Source organism: Salvelinus namaycush, chromosome 30 (assembly GCF_016432855.1).
Source record: "Salvelinus namaycush isolate Seneca chromosome 30, SaNama_1.0, whole genome shotgun sequence".
NCBI classification, from domain to species: Eukaryota; Metazoa; Chordata; class Actinopteri; order Salmoniformes; family Salmonidae; genus Salvelinus; species Salvelinus namaycush.
This window is the reverse complement of record NC_052336.1, coordinates 13,869,211-13,883,947: the sequence shown is the minus strand read 5'-3', so window position 1 is coordinate 13,883,947 and position 14,737 is coordinate 13,869,211. Positions and strand designations below refer to the sequence as shown.

At 43.2% G+C, this 14,737-nt stretch overlaps 1 protein-coding gene across 2 annotated transcripts in view; it reads left to right on the top strand.

The window, feature by feature from the left end:
- LOC120024884 (ubiquitin carboxyl-terminal hydrolase 10-like) overlaps nt 1-13,503 on the top strand; it is a 32,579-nt gene extending 19,076 nt beyond the window's left edge. For both annotated transcript variants that reach the window (XM_038969228.1, XM_038969227.1), the window contains 6 exons: nt 829-928; nt 1,140-1,317; nt 2,555-2,720; nt 4,459-4,603; nt 5,590-5,655; nt 10,077-13,503. In XM_038969228.1, coding sequence (XP_038825156.1) covers nt 829-928; nt 1,140-1,317; nt 2,555-2,720; nt 4,459-4,603; nt 5,590-5,655; nt 10,077-10,264 — 843 coding nt within the window. In that variant the 3' untranslated portion in view covers nt 10,265-13,503. The remainder of the gene's footprint in view (nt 1-828; nt 929-1,139; nt 1,318-2,554; nt 2,721-4,458; nt 4,604-5,589; nt 5,656-10,076) is intronic.
- Nucleotides 13,504-14,737: the final 1,234 nt, after the last annotated feature.

Genomic DNA, 14,737 nt, shown 5'->3' with positions numbered 1-14,737 from the left:
TTATAAGCTAGAACAGTGATTATTGCAAAAAAGCAGGTGATCTATTTTTGATAAAATAATTCAATTAATAATGGCTCTTATGGTTGTGGAAGGCTTACATTTAGCCTAAGTATAACTTCACATGCCCTGAATTAGATTATTGCTGGCTGTTTGAAATGCAGTGTATTTGGCATTTAATTGTACAACAAAGCTTATGTAGAGAAAACATATTGAGATATATATCGTGAATTGCCGAGAAGTTAAATAATAAAGAGGTGATTTTTAGGCCGTACCGCCCGGCCCTACTATCAATAACATCAATATAAAACAATTTAGTCTTTACATTTCAGCCGGGTTTTATTTAGAATTTTGAACCATCCAGACATTCCACACTTTCAGGTGTTCAGGGACTTGGAGCAAATAAACTGAAACACTTGGTATCACCTGTTTCCTGACACTGGTTTTATGTAAAATTCCACATTCTCATCAGTACACTTGAGGAGTCTATGCACCAGAGGCGTTCAGTCTGTACCTGTCTGATGGTACAGTACATGTACAAATATCCATCTGTTGGTGCATGAGACATGCTGACTCATTACTGATTCATACTCGCATGAAGTGTAATTAAAAAAGCTATTCCAAATGGAATGAGAGAGCTCTTGAGGCAGGCATTCCCTATGTGGTTTAGATTGTATCTCACCTGTGCCATGTGCACAATGATGTCCTGTCCTGAAGCTCAGTAACAGTGGACAGGACCTGTGTCTGCTGAGTCAGTGGTGTTGCATTAGAGCGCAGGCTCTCTTGGCACCGTGGTCTCATTAGTGCTGATGGTTGTGCGTTCTCTGTCAGGGTCGACAGGAGGATGCGGAGGAGTACCTGGGCTTCACCCTCAACGGACTGCATGAGGAGATGCTGGCTTTGAAAAAGCTCTTCTCCCCTCAGGAAGAGAGTAAGTAGTGCCATGGTCTAAATCTGATGCATGAGGTCATACGATTATCTGTTTACACGTGCTCTCTGCTTATGAACTGAACTGATCTAGTCCCTTTTCATTTCACATAATTTCCTTATGTTCTTTGGCCTCACTGCTGAAGCTGGATCTGCTCTATGATTGCCATTGACTGTGGTTCTAAATCAGTTGTCTCTTCTCCTGTCTTGATCAGAAGCCCCCACACCCAACGGCCCAGAGTCCCAGTCAGGTGTGGATGACGATGCTGCTGATAAGGAGGAGGGGAGCGAGGACGAATGGGAGCAAGTGGGCCCCCGAAATAAGACCTCGATTACCCGTCAAGCTGACTTTGTCCGCACCCCCATCACTGACATATTCGGAGGGCACATCCGGTAGGGTAACACCGTTGACTTGTGAGGTGTCAGGAAACTCACACACAGTTTCTTTACATGTGAGGTGTTGCTTATAATGGAAACTTAATGTTGTTCATGACGATATAGTCAAGTCAATGTTTTGGTGGACCCAAAGCCTTTACTACTATTTCCTTGGAAGAAAAGCCTGAGGCTTGGAAAGACACCTGGCTTCTCCCACATGAAGCCAGAGTGATGGTCAGCCACTGAGTGTTTCTTTTCTCCCTTCCCAGAGCTTATTTTTCTTAAAGCCCAGCAGCAGAATTGTGGCACCAGTGGTGTCCTTGCCCTTATTTTTATTGGCTGTGGCGCAGGTGCTTGGTATGACAGGAGAACAGAGAGTATAGTGCCATCTTTATCTGGGCCCCCTTGGGCTGGTTGCCCTGGCACCACCTCTGGCCCCCAGCTCCAACCTCAGCTGAGGATGCCATCCCAAACAGGCCTTCCACCAGCTGGCTCTGGGCTTTCTCTGCTCAAGAAGCACTCTTCAGCATATCAGCCATTGTGGCCCGGCCTGTGGTCGGTGGCCTGGACAGCCAGGCATGGGGCACACACTCTAGCAAAGAAAGAATCACAAAACAACTTTGAAAGTGTAGGACCTGTGAGGGTGTGCCTGGGCCAAATGACATGCTCTCAGAGGTTCTGATCTGGCACATGCCTGGCCTGACTGGGTTACAGATCACTTCAGAGGATTATTTTTCTCTGAAAAAAGAGAAAGTAGTCAAAGTAAATGGAACATAAGGGCAGACCTTCCGGAAGGTCTGGGTTGAACTATGCATACCCACTGAGTTCAGCTACATTCACGTTTTCAGCCACTCGAGTCAGGGTAATTGGTTTGGCTGAGGGGAATCATTGGAGCAAGTTTGAAATTATTTTCACAATTTAAAGAGATTTGCATGACCGTTTCACTCATATGGCTGTCAGAGGGCTATGAATGTTGGAGTTGTTTTTGCCATTTGAACATTTTGGATCAGTTTCTGCCACTAAGAGGAGAATTTGAGGAAGGAGAGGAGATGATTCATAAAGGTGTAGTTTGGAGAGACGTGTAGAGAGAATCAGTAGTATGACCCATACACTTTCCTTCAAAGCTGTGATGCTGTTTTCTGAGGTCAAGATGTCATTGAGAGATACTCAAAACCCATTAATGTATAAAGCTTTGTGTAATGTCCTTGTATTCATTGTCTGAAGTGGGGTATATTTGACTTTCTGTCCCATGCAGGTCGGTGGTGTACCAGCAAAACTCTAAGGAGTCAGCCACCCTGCAGCCCTTCTTCACCCTGCAGCTGGACATCCAGTCAGAGAAGATCCGCACCGTTCAGGAGGCCCTGGAGACCCTGGTGGCACGGGAGTCAGTTCAGGGCTACACCACTAAAACCAAGCAGGAGGTAAGGGTCTTACACACACAGTACACCTATGCTACTATTAAACCATTACAAGGCTTGGATGTGTTTGCATATTGGTCATTCTGATTTCATTCTCAATCGCTTGGTTTCCCCCCCCCCCCCCCCCCCCCACATGCAATTAGTATGTTGATCCAAACTTGAATGCTGCCTTGAAAACCTCCAATTGATTTCCGTTAGTTTTTCTTCTGCAGTCTGAAACAAGGATGTGGGCATGTTGGCAGTTTAAAAGTAAAACATGTAGTGTTTAGACAATGAGAATTTTTGTTACTGTGGTGTCTCGTTTCTTTTAACGGGAGTATTTGGGATGCTCAGCAGCACTCTCTACTAGTACACAAAGCACTCTCCCCTTGATGGGCCCCTTCTAATCGGCTGAAGTGGTTGGACTCTGACAGATTGTCTTCCCATTGGCCTTGTTTCTCTTAATACACTGAGGGCTGTGTTGTGCGTGTGGACTCTAAAGCATTGTTTTTGCTTCATGTCAAATCAAATTTATTTATATAGCCCTTACATCAGCTGATATCTCAAAGTGCTGTACAGAAACCCAGCCTAAAACACCAAACAGCAAGCAATGCAGGTGTAGAAGCATGGTGGCTAGGAAAAACTCCCTAGAAAGGCCAAAACCTAGGAAGAAACCTAGAGAGGAACCAGGCTATGAGGGGTGGCCAGTCCTCTTCTGGCTGTACCGGGTGGAGATAATAACAGAACATGGCCAAGATGTTCAAATGTTCATAAATGTCCAGCATGGTCAAATAATAATAATCACAGTAGTTGTCGAGGGTGCAGCAAGTCAGCACCTCAGGAGTAAATGTCAGTTGGCTTTTCATAGCCGATCATTATCTCTACCGCTCCTGCTGTCTCTAGAGAGTTGAAAACAGCAGGTCTGGGACAGGTAGCACGTCCGGTGAACAGGTCAGGGTTCCATAGCCGCAGGCAGAACAGTTGAAACTGGAGCAGCAGCACGGCCAGGTGGACTGGGGACAGCAAGGAGTCGTCATGCCAGGTAGTCCTGAGGCATGGTCCTAGGGCTCAGGTCCTCCGAGAGAGAGAGAATTAGAGAGAGCATACTTAAATTCACACAGGACACCGGATAAGACAGGAGAAGTACTCCAGATATAACAAACTGACCCTAGCCCCCCGACACATAAACTACTGCAGCATAAATACTGGAGGCTGAGACAGGAGGTGTCAGGAGACACTGTGGCCCCATCCAATGATACCCCCGGACTGGGCCAAACAGGAAGGATGTCCTCTCTGACTGCGCTGCCTGGTGAAAACACATTGTTTTAAAGCCACAGTATAAGAAGACAAATGTGCCTTGCCTGCTTCCTCTGTATGGAGACAAACCCGGCGAGGGCAACATCTGTTGAACAGCTGTAGTTGGGGCCTCAGCGTTGTGTTGTTTACCAACCTCATCAGCTTTTATTTTATAAGACAGTTGTTACAGTACCTTGATATTGTTTTAGAAGTAGCTGGTAGTTGGGGTCACAGTCTGGTTCTGACAGTGAAGGTGTAAAACCCCAGTGATTCACAAGTGACTAGATCAACGCTCACAGCAGGTTCTTAGTGTAGGCCTGTGTGACAGTGTGTGCTGGTTTTGTTCAGAGTCTAATCCCTGGGTAAATTGGGAGATCCTGTTCTGGTTTATATTAGCTGTTTGATGTGGCTCCACTGTGTCAAATGGTCCCCTGGCTCAGTTTGATAATCTCTCCTGTGTTTGCAGATTGAGATCAGCCGGAGAGTGACCCTAGAGGAGCTCCCTCCAGTGCTGGTGCTCCACCTCAAGAGATTTGTGTTTGAGAAGACTGGAGGCTGTCAGAAACTGATCAAGAACATTGATTACCCTGTAGACCTGGAGATCAGCAAAGGTACATGAATCACTGAAAAGCCTCCACAAACCATTGGGTGAAGTCCCCACTTAAAACACATGCCCCAATTATTGAATTAACTCTATTGAATGTGTGTTAAGCTCTCTGAACCCTGGGTGAGAAAGGCAATCGTTCATAACACACTTCACAGTCAGCATCTGATCATATTCCAGTAAAGACTAGTCTTTCCACAGTCTGGGTCCTAGTTAGACAGACACACAGGTGTAGCTCACTTATCTGACATTGCGTATTTAAACGAGGGTGCCGGCAAAATGCTGGGAAGTCGTCATCAGCGGCAGGGAGAGATGATTTGTGGGTTGACCTCATACCGTTAAAGGCCTCCTCATTCAGCCCCAACACCCAACCTCACACAACTTTACACCTCATCAGTCCTGTGCTGGCCAGCCAGCCTGCCTATGTTTACTGCTCCGCCCGGCCTAACCTACAAGCCCTGAACCCACAGCACACGGAGGAAATATTTATAGAGGACCCCCCCCCGATAAAAATACCATTTCAGGTCAACATGTCCTTAATATCTGAGGGAGCCTCTGTTTCCATCTGTCCCATGTAGGAGGTTCAAGTGGGGTTTCTGTAAGTAATCCTAAAGGCACGTCTACCAAATCCCCACAGACAGTCCCAGCAGCTTGAGGATATTAGTACTGTAGATTTGCAGAATAAGCATCAGAATGTGGAGAGAATCATCGTTCCAATGTAAACTGGGTCCAGTGTGTTGGTCTCCTGCGGTGTATAAATTATAAAAAGTAGGCTACATTTAATTCTGGCATGAGCGGCAGCCTGCCAGCATTCTGCGTACGATTTACCAAACGCTACACTGGGGTATTTTTATAGCCACCTTTATTTCGACGGGTTGGCTTTCATGGCACACAGACCCAAATAACTATAATTGATGGTGCTCTGAGGGATATCTTATACATTTTGTTTCTCTCTGTGATGTGGCTGTAGTGTATTAATTTGTCTCTCCTTAGATCTCCTCTCTTCAGGGGTGCGGAGTAAAATATTCAAAGGCCAAAGAACCTACAGGCTCTTTGCAGGTATGTACTGTATATACCGATTTATGATCAACTACACACCTCTCCTACACCCACAGTATCACTCAAATGGTCATAATCATTCAATTATATGCAGTAATAGGGCATTGGCCCTATGCTACAGGCAACAACATATATACACTGCTCAAAAAAATAAAGGGAACACTTAAACAACACAATGTAACTCCAAGTCAATCACACTTCTGTGAAATCAAACTGTCCACTTAGGAAGCAACACTGATTGACAATAAATTTCACATGTTGTGCAAATGGAATAGACAAAAGGTGGAAATTATAGGCAATTAGCAAGACACCCCCAATAAAGGAATGGTTCTGCAGGTGGTGACCACAGACCACTTCTCAGTTCCTATGCTTCCTGGCTGATGTTTTGGTCACTTTTGAATGCTGGCGGTGCTTTCACTCTAGTGGTAGCATGAGACGGAGTCTACAACCCACACAAGTGGCTCAGGTAGTGCAGTTCATCCAGGATGGCACATCAATGCGAGCTGTGGCAAAAAGGTTTGCTGTGTCTGTCAGCGTAGTGTCCAGAGCATGGAGGCGCTACCAGGAGACAGGCCAGTACATCAGGAGACGTGGAGGAGGCCGTAGGAGGGCAACAACCCAGCAGCAGGACCGCTACCTCCGCCTTTGTGCAAGGAGGAGCACTGCCAGAGCCCTGCAAAATGACCTCCAGCAGGCCACAAATGTGCATGTGTCAGCATATGGTCTCACAAGGGGTTTGAGGATCTCATCTCGGTACCTAATGGGAGTCAGGCTACCTCTGGCGAGCACATGGAGGGCTGTGCGGCCCCACAAAGAAATGCCACCCCACACCATGACTGACCCACCGCCAAACCGGTCATGCTGGAGGATGTTGCAGGCAGCAGAACGTTCTCCACGGCGTGTCACGTCTCCACTCTTGTCACGTCTGTCACATGTGCTCAGTGTGAACCTGCTTTCATCTGTGAAGAGCACAGGTCGCCAGTGGCGAATTTGCCAATCTTGGTGTTCTCTGGCAAATGCCAAACGTCCTGCACGGTGTTGGGCTGTAAGCACAACCCCCACCTGTGGACGTCGGGCCCTCATACCACCCTCATGGAGTCTGTTTCTGACCGTTTGAGCAGACACATGCACATTTGTGGCCTGCTGGAGGTCATTTTGCAGGGCTCTGGCAGTGCTCCTCCTTGCACAAAGGGGGAGGTAGAGGGCCTCCTGCTGGGTTGTTGCCCTCCTACGGCCTCCTCCACGTCTCCTGATGTACTGGCCTGTCTCCTGGTAGCGCCTCCATGCTCTGGACACTACGCTGACAGACACTACGCTGACAGACACAGCAAACCTTCTTGCCACAGCTCGCATTGATGTGCCGTCCTGGATGAGCTGCACTACCTGAGCCACTTGTGTGGGTTGTAGACTCCGTGTCATGCTACCACTAGAGTGAAAGCACCGCCAGCATTCAAAAGTGACCAAAACATCAGCCAGGAAGCATAGGAACTGAGAAGTGGTCTGTGGTCACCACCTGCAGAACCACTCCTTTATTGGGGGTGTCTTGCTAATTGCCTATAATTTCCACCTTTTGTCTATTCCATTTGCACAACAGCATGTGAAATTTATTGTCAATCAGTGTTGCTTCCTAAGTGGACAGTTTGATTTCACAGAAGTGTGATTGACTTGGAGTTAGTTACATTGTGTTGTTTAAGTGTTCCCTTTATTTTTTTGAGCAGTGTATATATATATATTAGTCAAGCATAAGATGTATTCAAACATTAAGTTCAATAGTTCATGTGTTCAGACTCGCACTGAGGTTTACTCCACATGCTATCTCAGTGACTGATAATATTGATCCTCTTGAGTTGAGCTACCTTGGAAGTCTTGCTTCGGCAACTGAGTTTTTGATAAGAAGCAGATTGAACTTCTCGGAGCCATGACTTTGCTCTTGGAAAAATGTTATGTTTTGGACAAAACTCAATTGACCCTTCGCTAAGTCACACCCAAGAATTTTCAGCAACCAATGGAAAGCAATAGTTGTCAAGTGCGGCGACTCATACAAGCTCACGCTTAAATCTCATGAAAGGTAGTGAGGGCTATAGCAAAAACTGAGTTTTCATTATTATATATATATATTTTTTTTAACGGCTAAATAATAGAACAGTGCACCAGTAATACTTGGTACTGTGATTCCTGAAATACAGAGCTTTATTTTCAAATCTGAAATTATACTTTTGTTAATATTGTTTGCTATATCAGCTGGTTAGGTAGCTCTGTCTCATTGACCACCAAACGTTGCTAACCACTTAATGTATGTTAGTTAGATACGTTTGCAATGTTATGAATCTGCTGTCGACATCAGGATAAGATTTGAAAGAACTATTTAGCTCAAAAGGGTTATAGCTTTGACTGCATGCTGACAGTGAATTCAGAGCCATTTAGTGGCTAGCTACCCTACAAACATAATTTTATCAGGTTCCTGTGAAGAAATTGTAATGACAGTCCACCACAACATAGCCTCCCCAAGTTTCTTGACTAGCAAGGTGTAGTCTGTTTTTTTAACAGTAACCAAGGGATGCGGGGCTTAGCGAAGGGTCAATTTCGGGAAAGGTTGACTCAAACCATGTTTATAAACTTTTAGTGGGAGCAAAATGCTGTTTCTGCAAATTTATCTATGCCCTACCAAATTCTAGAGTGTAAACATACCTGTTTAATGTACTGGACAGTATTATGACTTGTCTATGGAGAAAGGTACAGTGAAGAGTTCAGTTGCTATGATTCCAGAGGACTCCTTGTGGAATGATGCCTGAGGTAGCTAGTGCTGATCTCAGCTGTGAAATGACGCAAGAGTTTCATTCTCTGTGGTAACCATGCATATCGGTAAAACCACATTCTCCCACTCCTCTCTTCCTACTAGACCCAATAAGTATTTCTAGACTAGAGCATTACACCAGACTTTACCACAGCCCTGCCCCCCCACCCCACCCCTATAACCTCCTCCCTGGCAGGACCAAAGGGAATAAAGTGGGCCTTCATTAGGGAGCTCTGCCTGCTCAATGAAAACATCTCCACTGTGCTGCTGTCTGGTGTGAGTGGCCAGTGTTCAGTTAACTGTTATTTCCAGCAGCTCATTCAGCATGTAGTTCTCCTGCCCCCTCCTCCCCTCTCTTCACACCTGACTGACCAGTTTAAACAGAGACAACCTCCACTGTGGATATGGGTGTCCTGTTAATCTCCCTGTAGTTTGGAAGTAAATTGTCTTCAGCCGTTTATTTTCCTTTCAGTGCAGAAAAAGGCTTTCCTTGTCAAAAATCTGTTAGTAGAGTAACCCCTGGCAACTGTTGCTATAGCGGTGCAGTTAATCTTTTACTGTAAGATCCTGGAGGTAGAAGTTTTGCCTTCTCTCTGACCATCTGGCCCATGGGACGGAGAAAGTCTTGATGAAAAGGTCTCATGCTAGTCAGCGTGTAATGTGATAACATAACAGTATAGTAAATATGTAATATAAGCGCCTTTGGAAACTTCAATCATGCCATTTTAAAATTCTGGCGCCAGTGAAAAGGTGAACCTATGCAATCAAGCACTTAGGGGAAAAGTTGTCAACTACACACTGGTATTTCTTGTTTCCCTCCAGTTAAACCAATCATTCAGTTGTGGTTGCACATATCTGTTGTCAGATGAGGGGGTAATGATGTTACTCCTTGCCTATAGTAGCTTATGGTTTCAGTACAAAGAATGAGTTACCGCCTGAATCTAGTTCTGTGTCCAAATCAAACGGATCTAACAAGATTGCCATGTTTACTCAACTTAATGATTTATTTCTGCCTGGTAATAACTGTCACTGTGGCTTAAATCCGAAGCCCACTTTTAAACGTGGTCTTCATGGTATCGTAGTGTTTCACTTTAAGGGCATTAAGTCCATTTGGAACACGTGTTGCCAGCCTGTAAATACGGGCACAGAATGGACTATGTTAGTTTCTTTCCACATTCTCCTGCTGTAGTTACTTAGGTTTCTACATTTGGTCATGATTGATGCATTCCCAAGAATTCTTATGACACTTGATCAGATATGTGAAAGAAGTGTAATATAAGTTTGAACTATATGCTTACAACATGATATTCAATGCCTATATTAATAACACACTGACATGGAGGCCTCTCTGTAAGGCTAGCAACCCTGGTCTACATGCCTAGGGTGCTCCAGAAAGTTGCTGATATCAGTAGTTAGTTACTGGCTCTGACCTTGTGTAGCCAGAACCAGATAACAGAATGACTTTTTCATTTGGACATTGTCATTTAGCAGACGCTCTTTTCCAGTTAGTGCATTCCTCTTAAGATAACTAGGTGAGACAACCACATGTCATAGTAAGTGCATTTTTCCTCATTTCAGTTTGATTTCCGCCTCTGAAAAGCTTCCATTTTGTGTGTCCCTGTCGCAGTTGTCTATCACCATGGGAACAGCGCTACAGGCGGCCATTACACCACGGATGTCTTCCACATCGGTCTGAACGGCTGGCTGCGCATTGACGACCAGTCAGTGAAGGTCATCAACCAGTACCAGGTGGTGAAGCAGACTGCTGAGCGCACTGCCTACCTGCTGTACTACCGTCGCGTCGACCTGCTGTAGACACCACACACACACACACACACACACACACACGTGTTCATGCACACTCAGAGGAACACAGAGGAACACTCGTTTTACACACATTCAACTACATATACACACTCTCACTACAGACATACACACAAGTGCGCATACATACAAACACACACAAACTAATGAACAGGAACACTGCCCAACTTCTTGCAAGATTTTCTTTTTCCTCCCCCTCGTCCCTGCTTTTCCAGAGAGCCAGCTTTTCCAACAATGCCTTTTTTCCTTTTATCTTTTTTTGAAAGAATTAGAAGGGAAAAGGACGTGTTGTAAAATATTTTCCCTGTGATGGCTTCTTCTTCTCTGTGCGCCACTGCTGTTTTTTTTTATGCTGAGAGGAGAGACTGTTGAATGGACTGAGGGGAGGGGACCTTGAGACTCGCCTCTGAACCTACAGCCTCGTTCAGACTGGGAACAGTGGGTACTTTACCCACAGGACGAATTATCTATCTACAACACCAGGCTGCAGATGGCCGGTTGGACTGCTGGAGAGAAGTAATAATTTTTTGGGTTAATCTACTCATTTTTTGTTGTTGTTGAAAATGGCATAAAATAATCAGTGTTTTGCCTTTTAGCAAGGGGAGTTGTTGTCTAATGAATTTGCAGCAGTTTAAACACATGTTGAAATTTTGCCAGAGTGCATCGAAAAAGGCAAAGCACCAGCAAACGACAAAACGTTATCGAATGAGTCTCTTTAACTCCAGAGGCAAGATACTCTTCATGGCCACCATCTCTTCTTACTTCTCCACCTTCCTCACTTTCCTGATGCTTTTAAATCTAGGTAAAACTTGAGCCATCAAAAAAAATGAAAAAATGACAGGAGTAGAGGTGCTGCTACCGTGTGCTGAAACTAAACAGCTTTGTTTGAAAGAACCTTGTGTTTTCTGGGTGTAGAATTAGAATGACTATCTAAAAACAATTTTAATGCGCTTTAGGATTTAAATGATGATAAAAAAGAAGCTACTGTGCACGTATACTATATCTGATCAATAACGAGATGTGGATGTGCTAATGCACACTTGCAGATATTTTAAGATTTAAAACTAAAAGAAAAAAGAAAAGGTAACATCTGAATCTAGGTGAGTGTCACCTTGTTTGGCTCCCTGGGTGGCTGTTAGTTCTAAGGATTTCTGAGTACTCTGGAACACTGGAGAGATACCAGTGAAGACTGCGATTCCACCACAAGCACCAGCCCATGTTCATTTTATACCTATCCTTTCCCCCCTCCATCCTTCTTTTATAATTTTTCCCTGTTCTGGTCTAAAGGTTCCATCTATGTATAGGCGGTCTGCCGTTGTAGAGTTACAACAGCCACATGACTCCTTACCCCCCAACTCACCAGAAAAAGGGGGCTGCCTTAGGCTCGCAATGCGAAGCTTTCTAATCCAAATCTCCACTCAATGTACGAGTCCAACCCAGTGAGTGTGACAACTGTAAGTCAAATGTCTGTGAAGTTTTATGGGAATGTACCTGACCTTTGCATTTCCTCTTTTGTGGCTGAGTACAGTTCCTCTCCAGTGAGAGAGACTGTCCATGTTGAGGGGAAGTGGGATCACATCTGCTGCTTGGCTCTAGAAATGAAATCCCCCACAATAAATGCGCACAAAAGGAAATCATGTTTGTTTTTGTTTGAGACCTTGCTTTTTGCATCATTATTATTCATTGATTGTGTTTTGAGTTTCGCTTAAATGTTATTTTTCATTTGTTCAATAATACCATGACCGTTTCCCCAGGGTTATACTATATGGCATCTAAATTGATAATTGAGTGAAATTACCCAAGGTAAAAGCACAACAATTAATAAATTGGACACTTTCTTTGCTTGATCATATATATATTTTTTTCCCTTTAAGTTTGATCCATAGTTTAATTTTAAGGGACATTTCAACCAAACCAATGTCAGAATCTGTCAGTATTTAATCCTTTACAAAAAGAACATAACTGGTACATTACTTTGCTGAAGGCTTGGTGCATTGTGGTTTACCCTTGTATACTCTGTCTTTAATGGGCAAAGCAGACCATTTTCTAAAGATCTTTCACATACTGTATACACTTTCTCACATACACACACTACGTGCACACACACTACGTGCACACACACTACGTGCACACACACTTGGCCATAAGATAAAGCGAGGTACACAACTGGGAATGGGTCTTTTTGTAAGGCGGCTCTCACACTTTCCCTTTCTGACCACTGGAACGTTGGGGCAGTGTGAAATAATTTTTCACACATCGGAATAGCAGAGCATGCATTTTAGATCTTACAGGAAGAGCTTATTTTATCCTATTTCTCACTTTGTAGTTCTCTCACTGATGGTAGCAGACTTATTCAATATACCTGTATCCCCTTTTATTTAAAGTGACTGGAAACTGAGTAATGGAAATAGTTATCTTACCATGTGCATTTTCTGTGTTGCATACTTTATTGAGTTTGGAGCAGTGTCATTTAAATTGCCCACACAATTCCCTTCCCATGAATTAGTGTTGTATATTTTGTCCTGAAAAATGTGTATTATGTTAGTGACTGCAATTTCGTAGTCTAAACTGTGCAGAATTTGGTTCCCACAAGTCATTTGCTTATTACTTATGGGTATGTAAAGTTTTTTTTTTTTTTACATTTTTTTTTTTATCTCCAAGTGAAACCAAAGGATACTTCACATTGACCCTGTTGGCTTTCATAATTGCGCTAATGCTTCTGTCTAATTTTGGTTTCACCTCTGCATCATAAGTTCTGTTGCCACAGCTCATGATTCATTCAATCAGCATGACTCAGTCATTCCATATGAGGAAATTGAGCTGATCTGTTCAGATCATTATAAAACTCCTTATAAGTGTTAGTTCAATTGTGCTGATGGCTATGTGGTCATATCTGATACTCATTGTGACAATGTTGGTTTGATTTGTTTTTCTTTCCCCCCTGAAGAATGTTTTGAAGATGGTTTGAAACAGACACTAAAGCTGTCAGAAAGCTTTCTGTTGTACACATTTTATCCCTGAGTCTTTTTTTATGATTATGGTCAGGATATGTGCTGGCGAATCGCTTCAATGATGTCGTTCTGTTTAGTTTGTGCTTCCTAACACGGTTGTCTGCTGAGGGCTTGTGTGGGGATATCAAGCTGAAAACTATATGCTGTCTTTTAATCTTAATCCTCCAGCATTCTACTCTTTTTGTTTATTGTTCAAATAAAAGATTGTGGAAAACCGAAGCCGTTTGTTCCCCGTTTGTTAATGGTGTAGTCAGACTGCTTAGCCTTCTTTTGGTACTCCAAACATCTGTAGTCTCTACACACCTTCAACTGCCCTAGTACGGACAATGTCACAATAACAGCCTAGTCTCATAGACTAGACGTAACATAGTAAATGTGAATCCGGGACACTCAAATTAGTATGGTATGGTTTAGAGGTCGATCGATTATGATTTTTCAACGACGATACCGATTGGAGGACCCAAAAAAAAGCCGATACCGATTAATCGGCCATTTTCTTTTTTACTATATATTTGTAATAATGACAATTACAACAATACTGAATGAACACTCTTATTTAAACTTAATATAATACATCAATAAAATCAATTTAGTCTCAAATGAATAATGAAACATGTTAAATTTGGTTCAAATAATGCAATAACAAAGTGTTGGAGAAGAAAGTAAAAGTACAATATTTGCCATGTAAAAAAGCTAATGTGTAAGTTCCTTGCTCAGAACATGAGAACATATGAAAGCTGTGGTTCCTTTTAACATGAGTCTTCAATATTCCCACGTAAGAAGTTTTAGGTTGTAGTTATTATAGGAATTATAGGACTCTTTCTCTACACCATTTGTATTTCATATACCTTTGACTATTGGGTGTTCTTATAGGCACTATAGTATTGTCAGCCTAATCTCGGGAGTTGATAGGCTTGAAGTCATAAACAGCGCAATGCTTGAAGCACAGCAAAGAGCTCCTGGCAAATGCAGGAAAGTGCTGTTTGAATGAACGCTTACGAGCCTGCTGCTGCCTACCACTGCTCAGTCAGACTACTCTATCAAATATCAAATAATAGACTTAATTATAATATAATAACACACAGAAATACGAGCCTTAGGTCATTAATATGGTCAAATCTGGAAAATATTTCAAAAACGAAACTTTTTTTTTTTCAGTGAAATACGGAACCATTCCGTATTTTATCTAATGGGTGGCATCCCTAAGTCTAAATATTGCTGTTACATTGCACAACCTTCAATGTTATGTCATAATTCTGTACAATTCTGGCAAATTAATTACGGTCTTTGTTAGGAAGAAATGGTCTTCACACAGTTCGCAACGAGCCAGGCAGCCCAAACTGCTTGCACAGAACGCAAGAGAAGTGACAATTTCCCTAGTTAAAAGAAATTCATGTTAGCATGCAATATTAACTAAATATGCAGGTTTAAAAATATATACTTGTGTATTGAT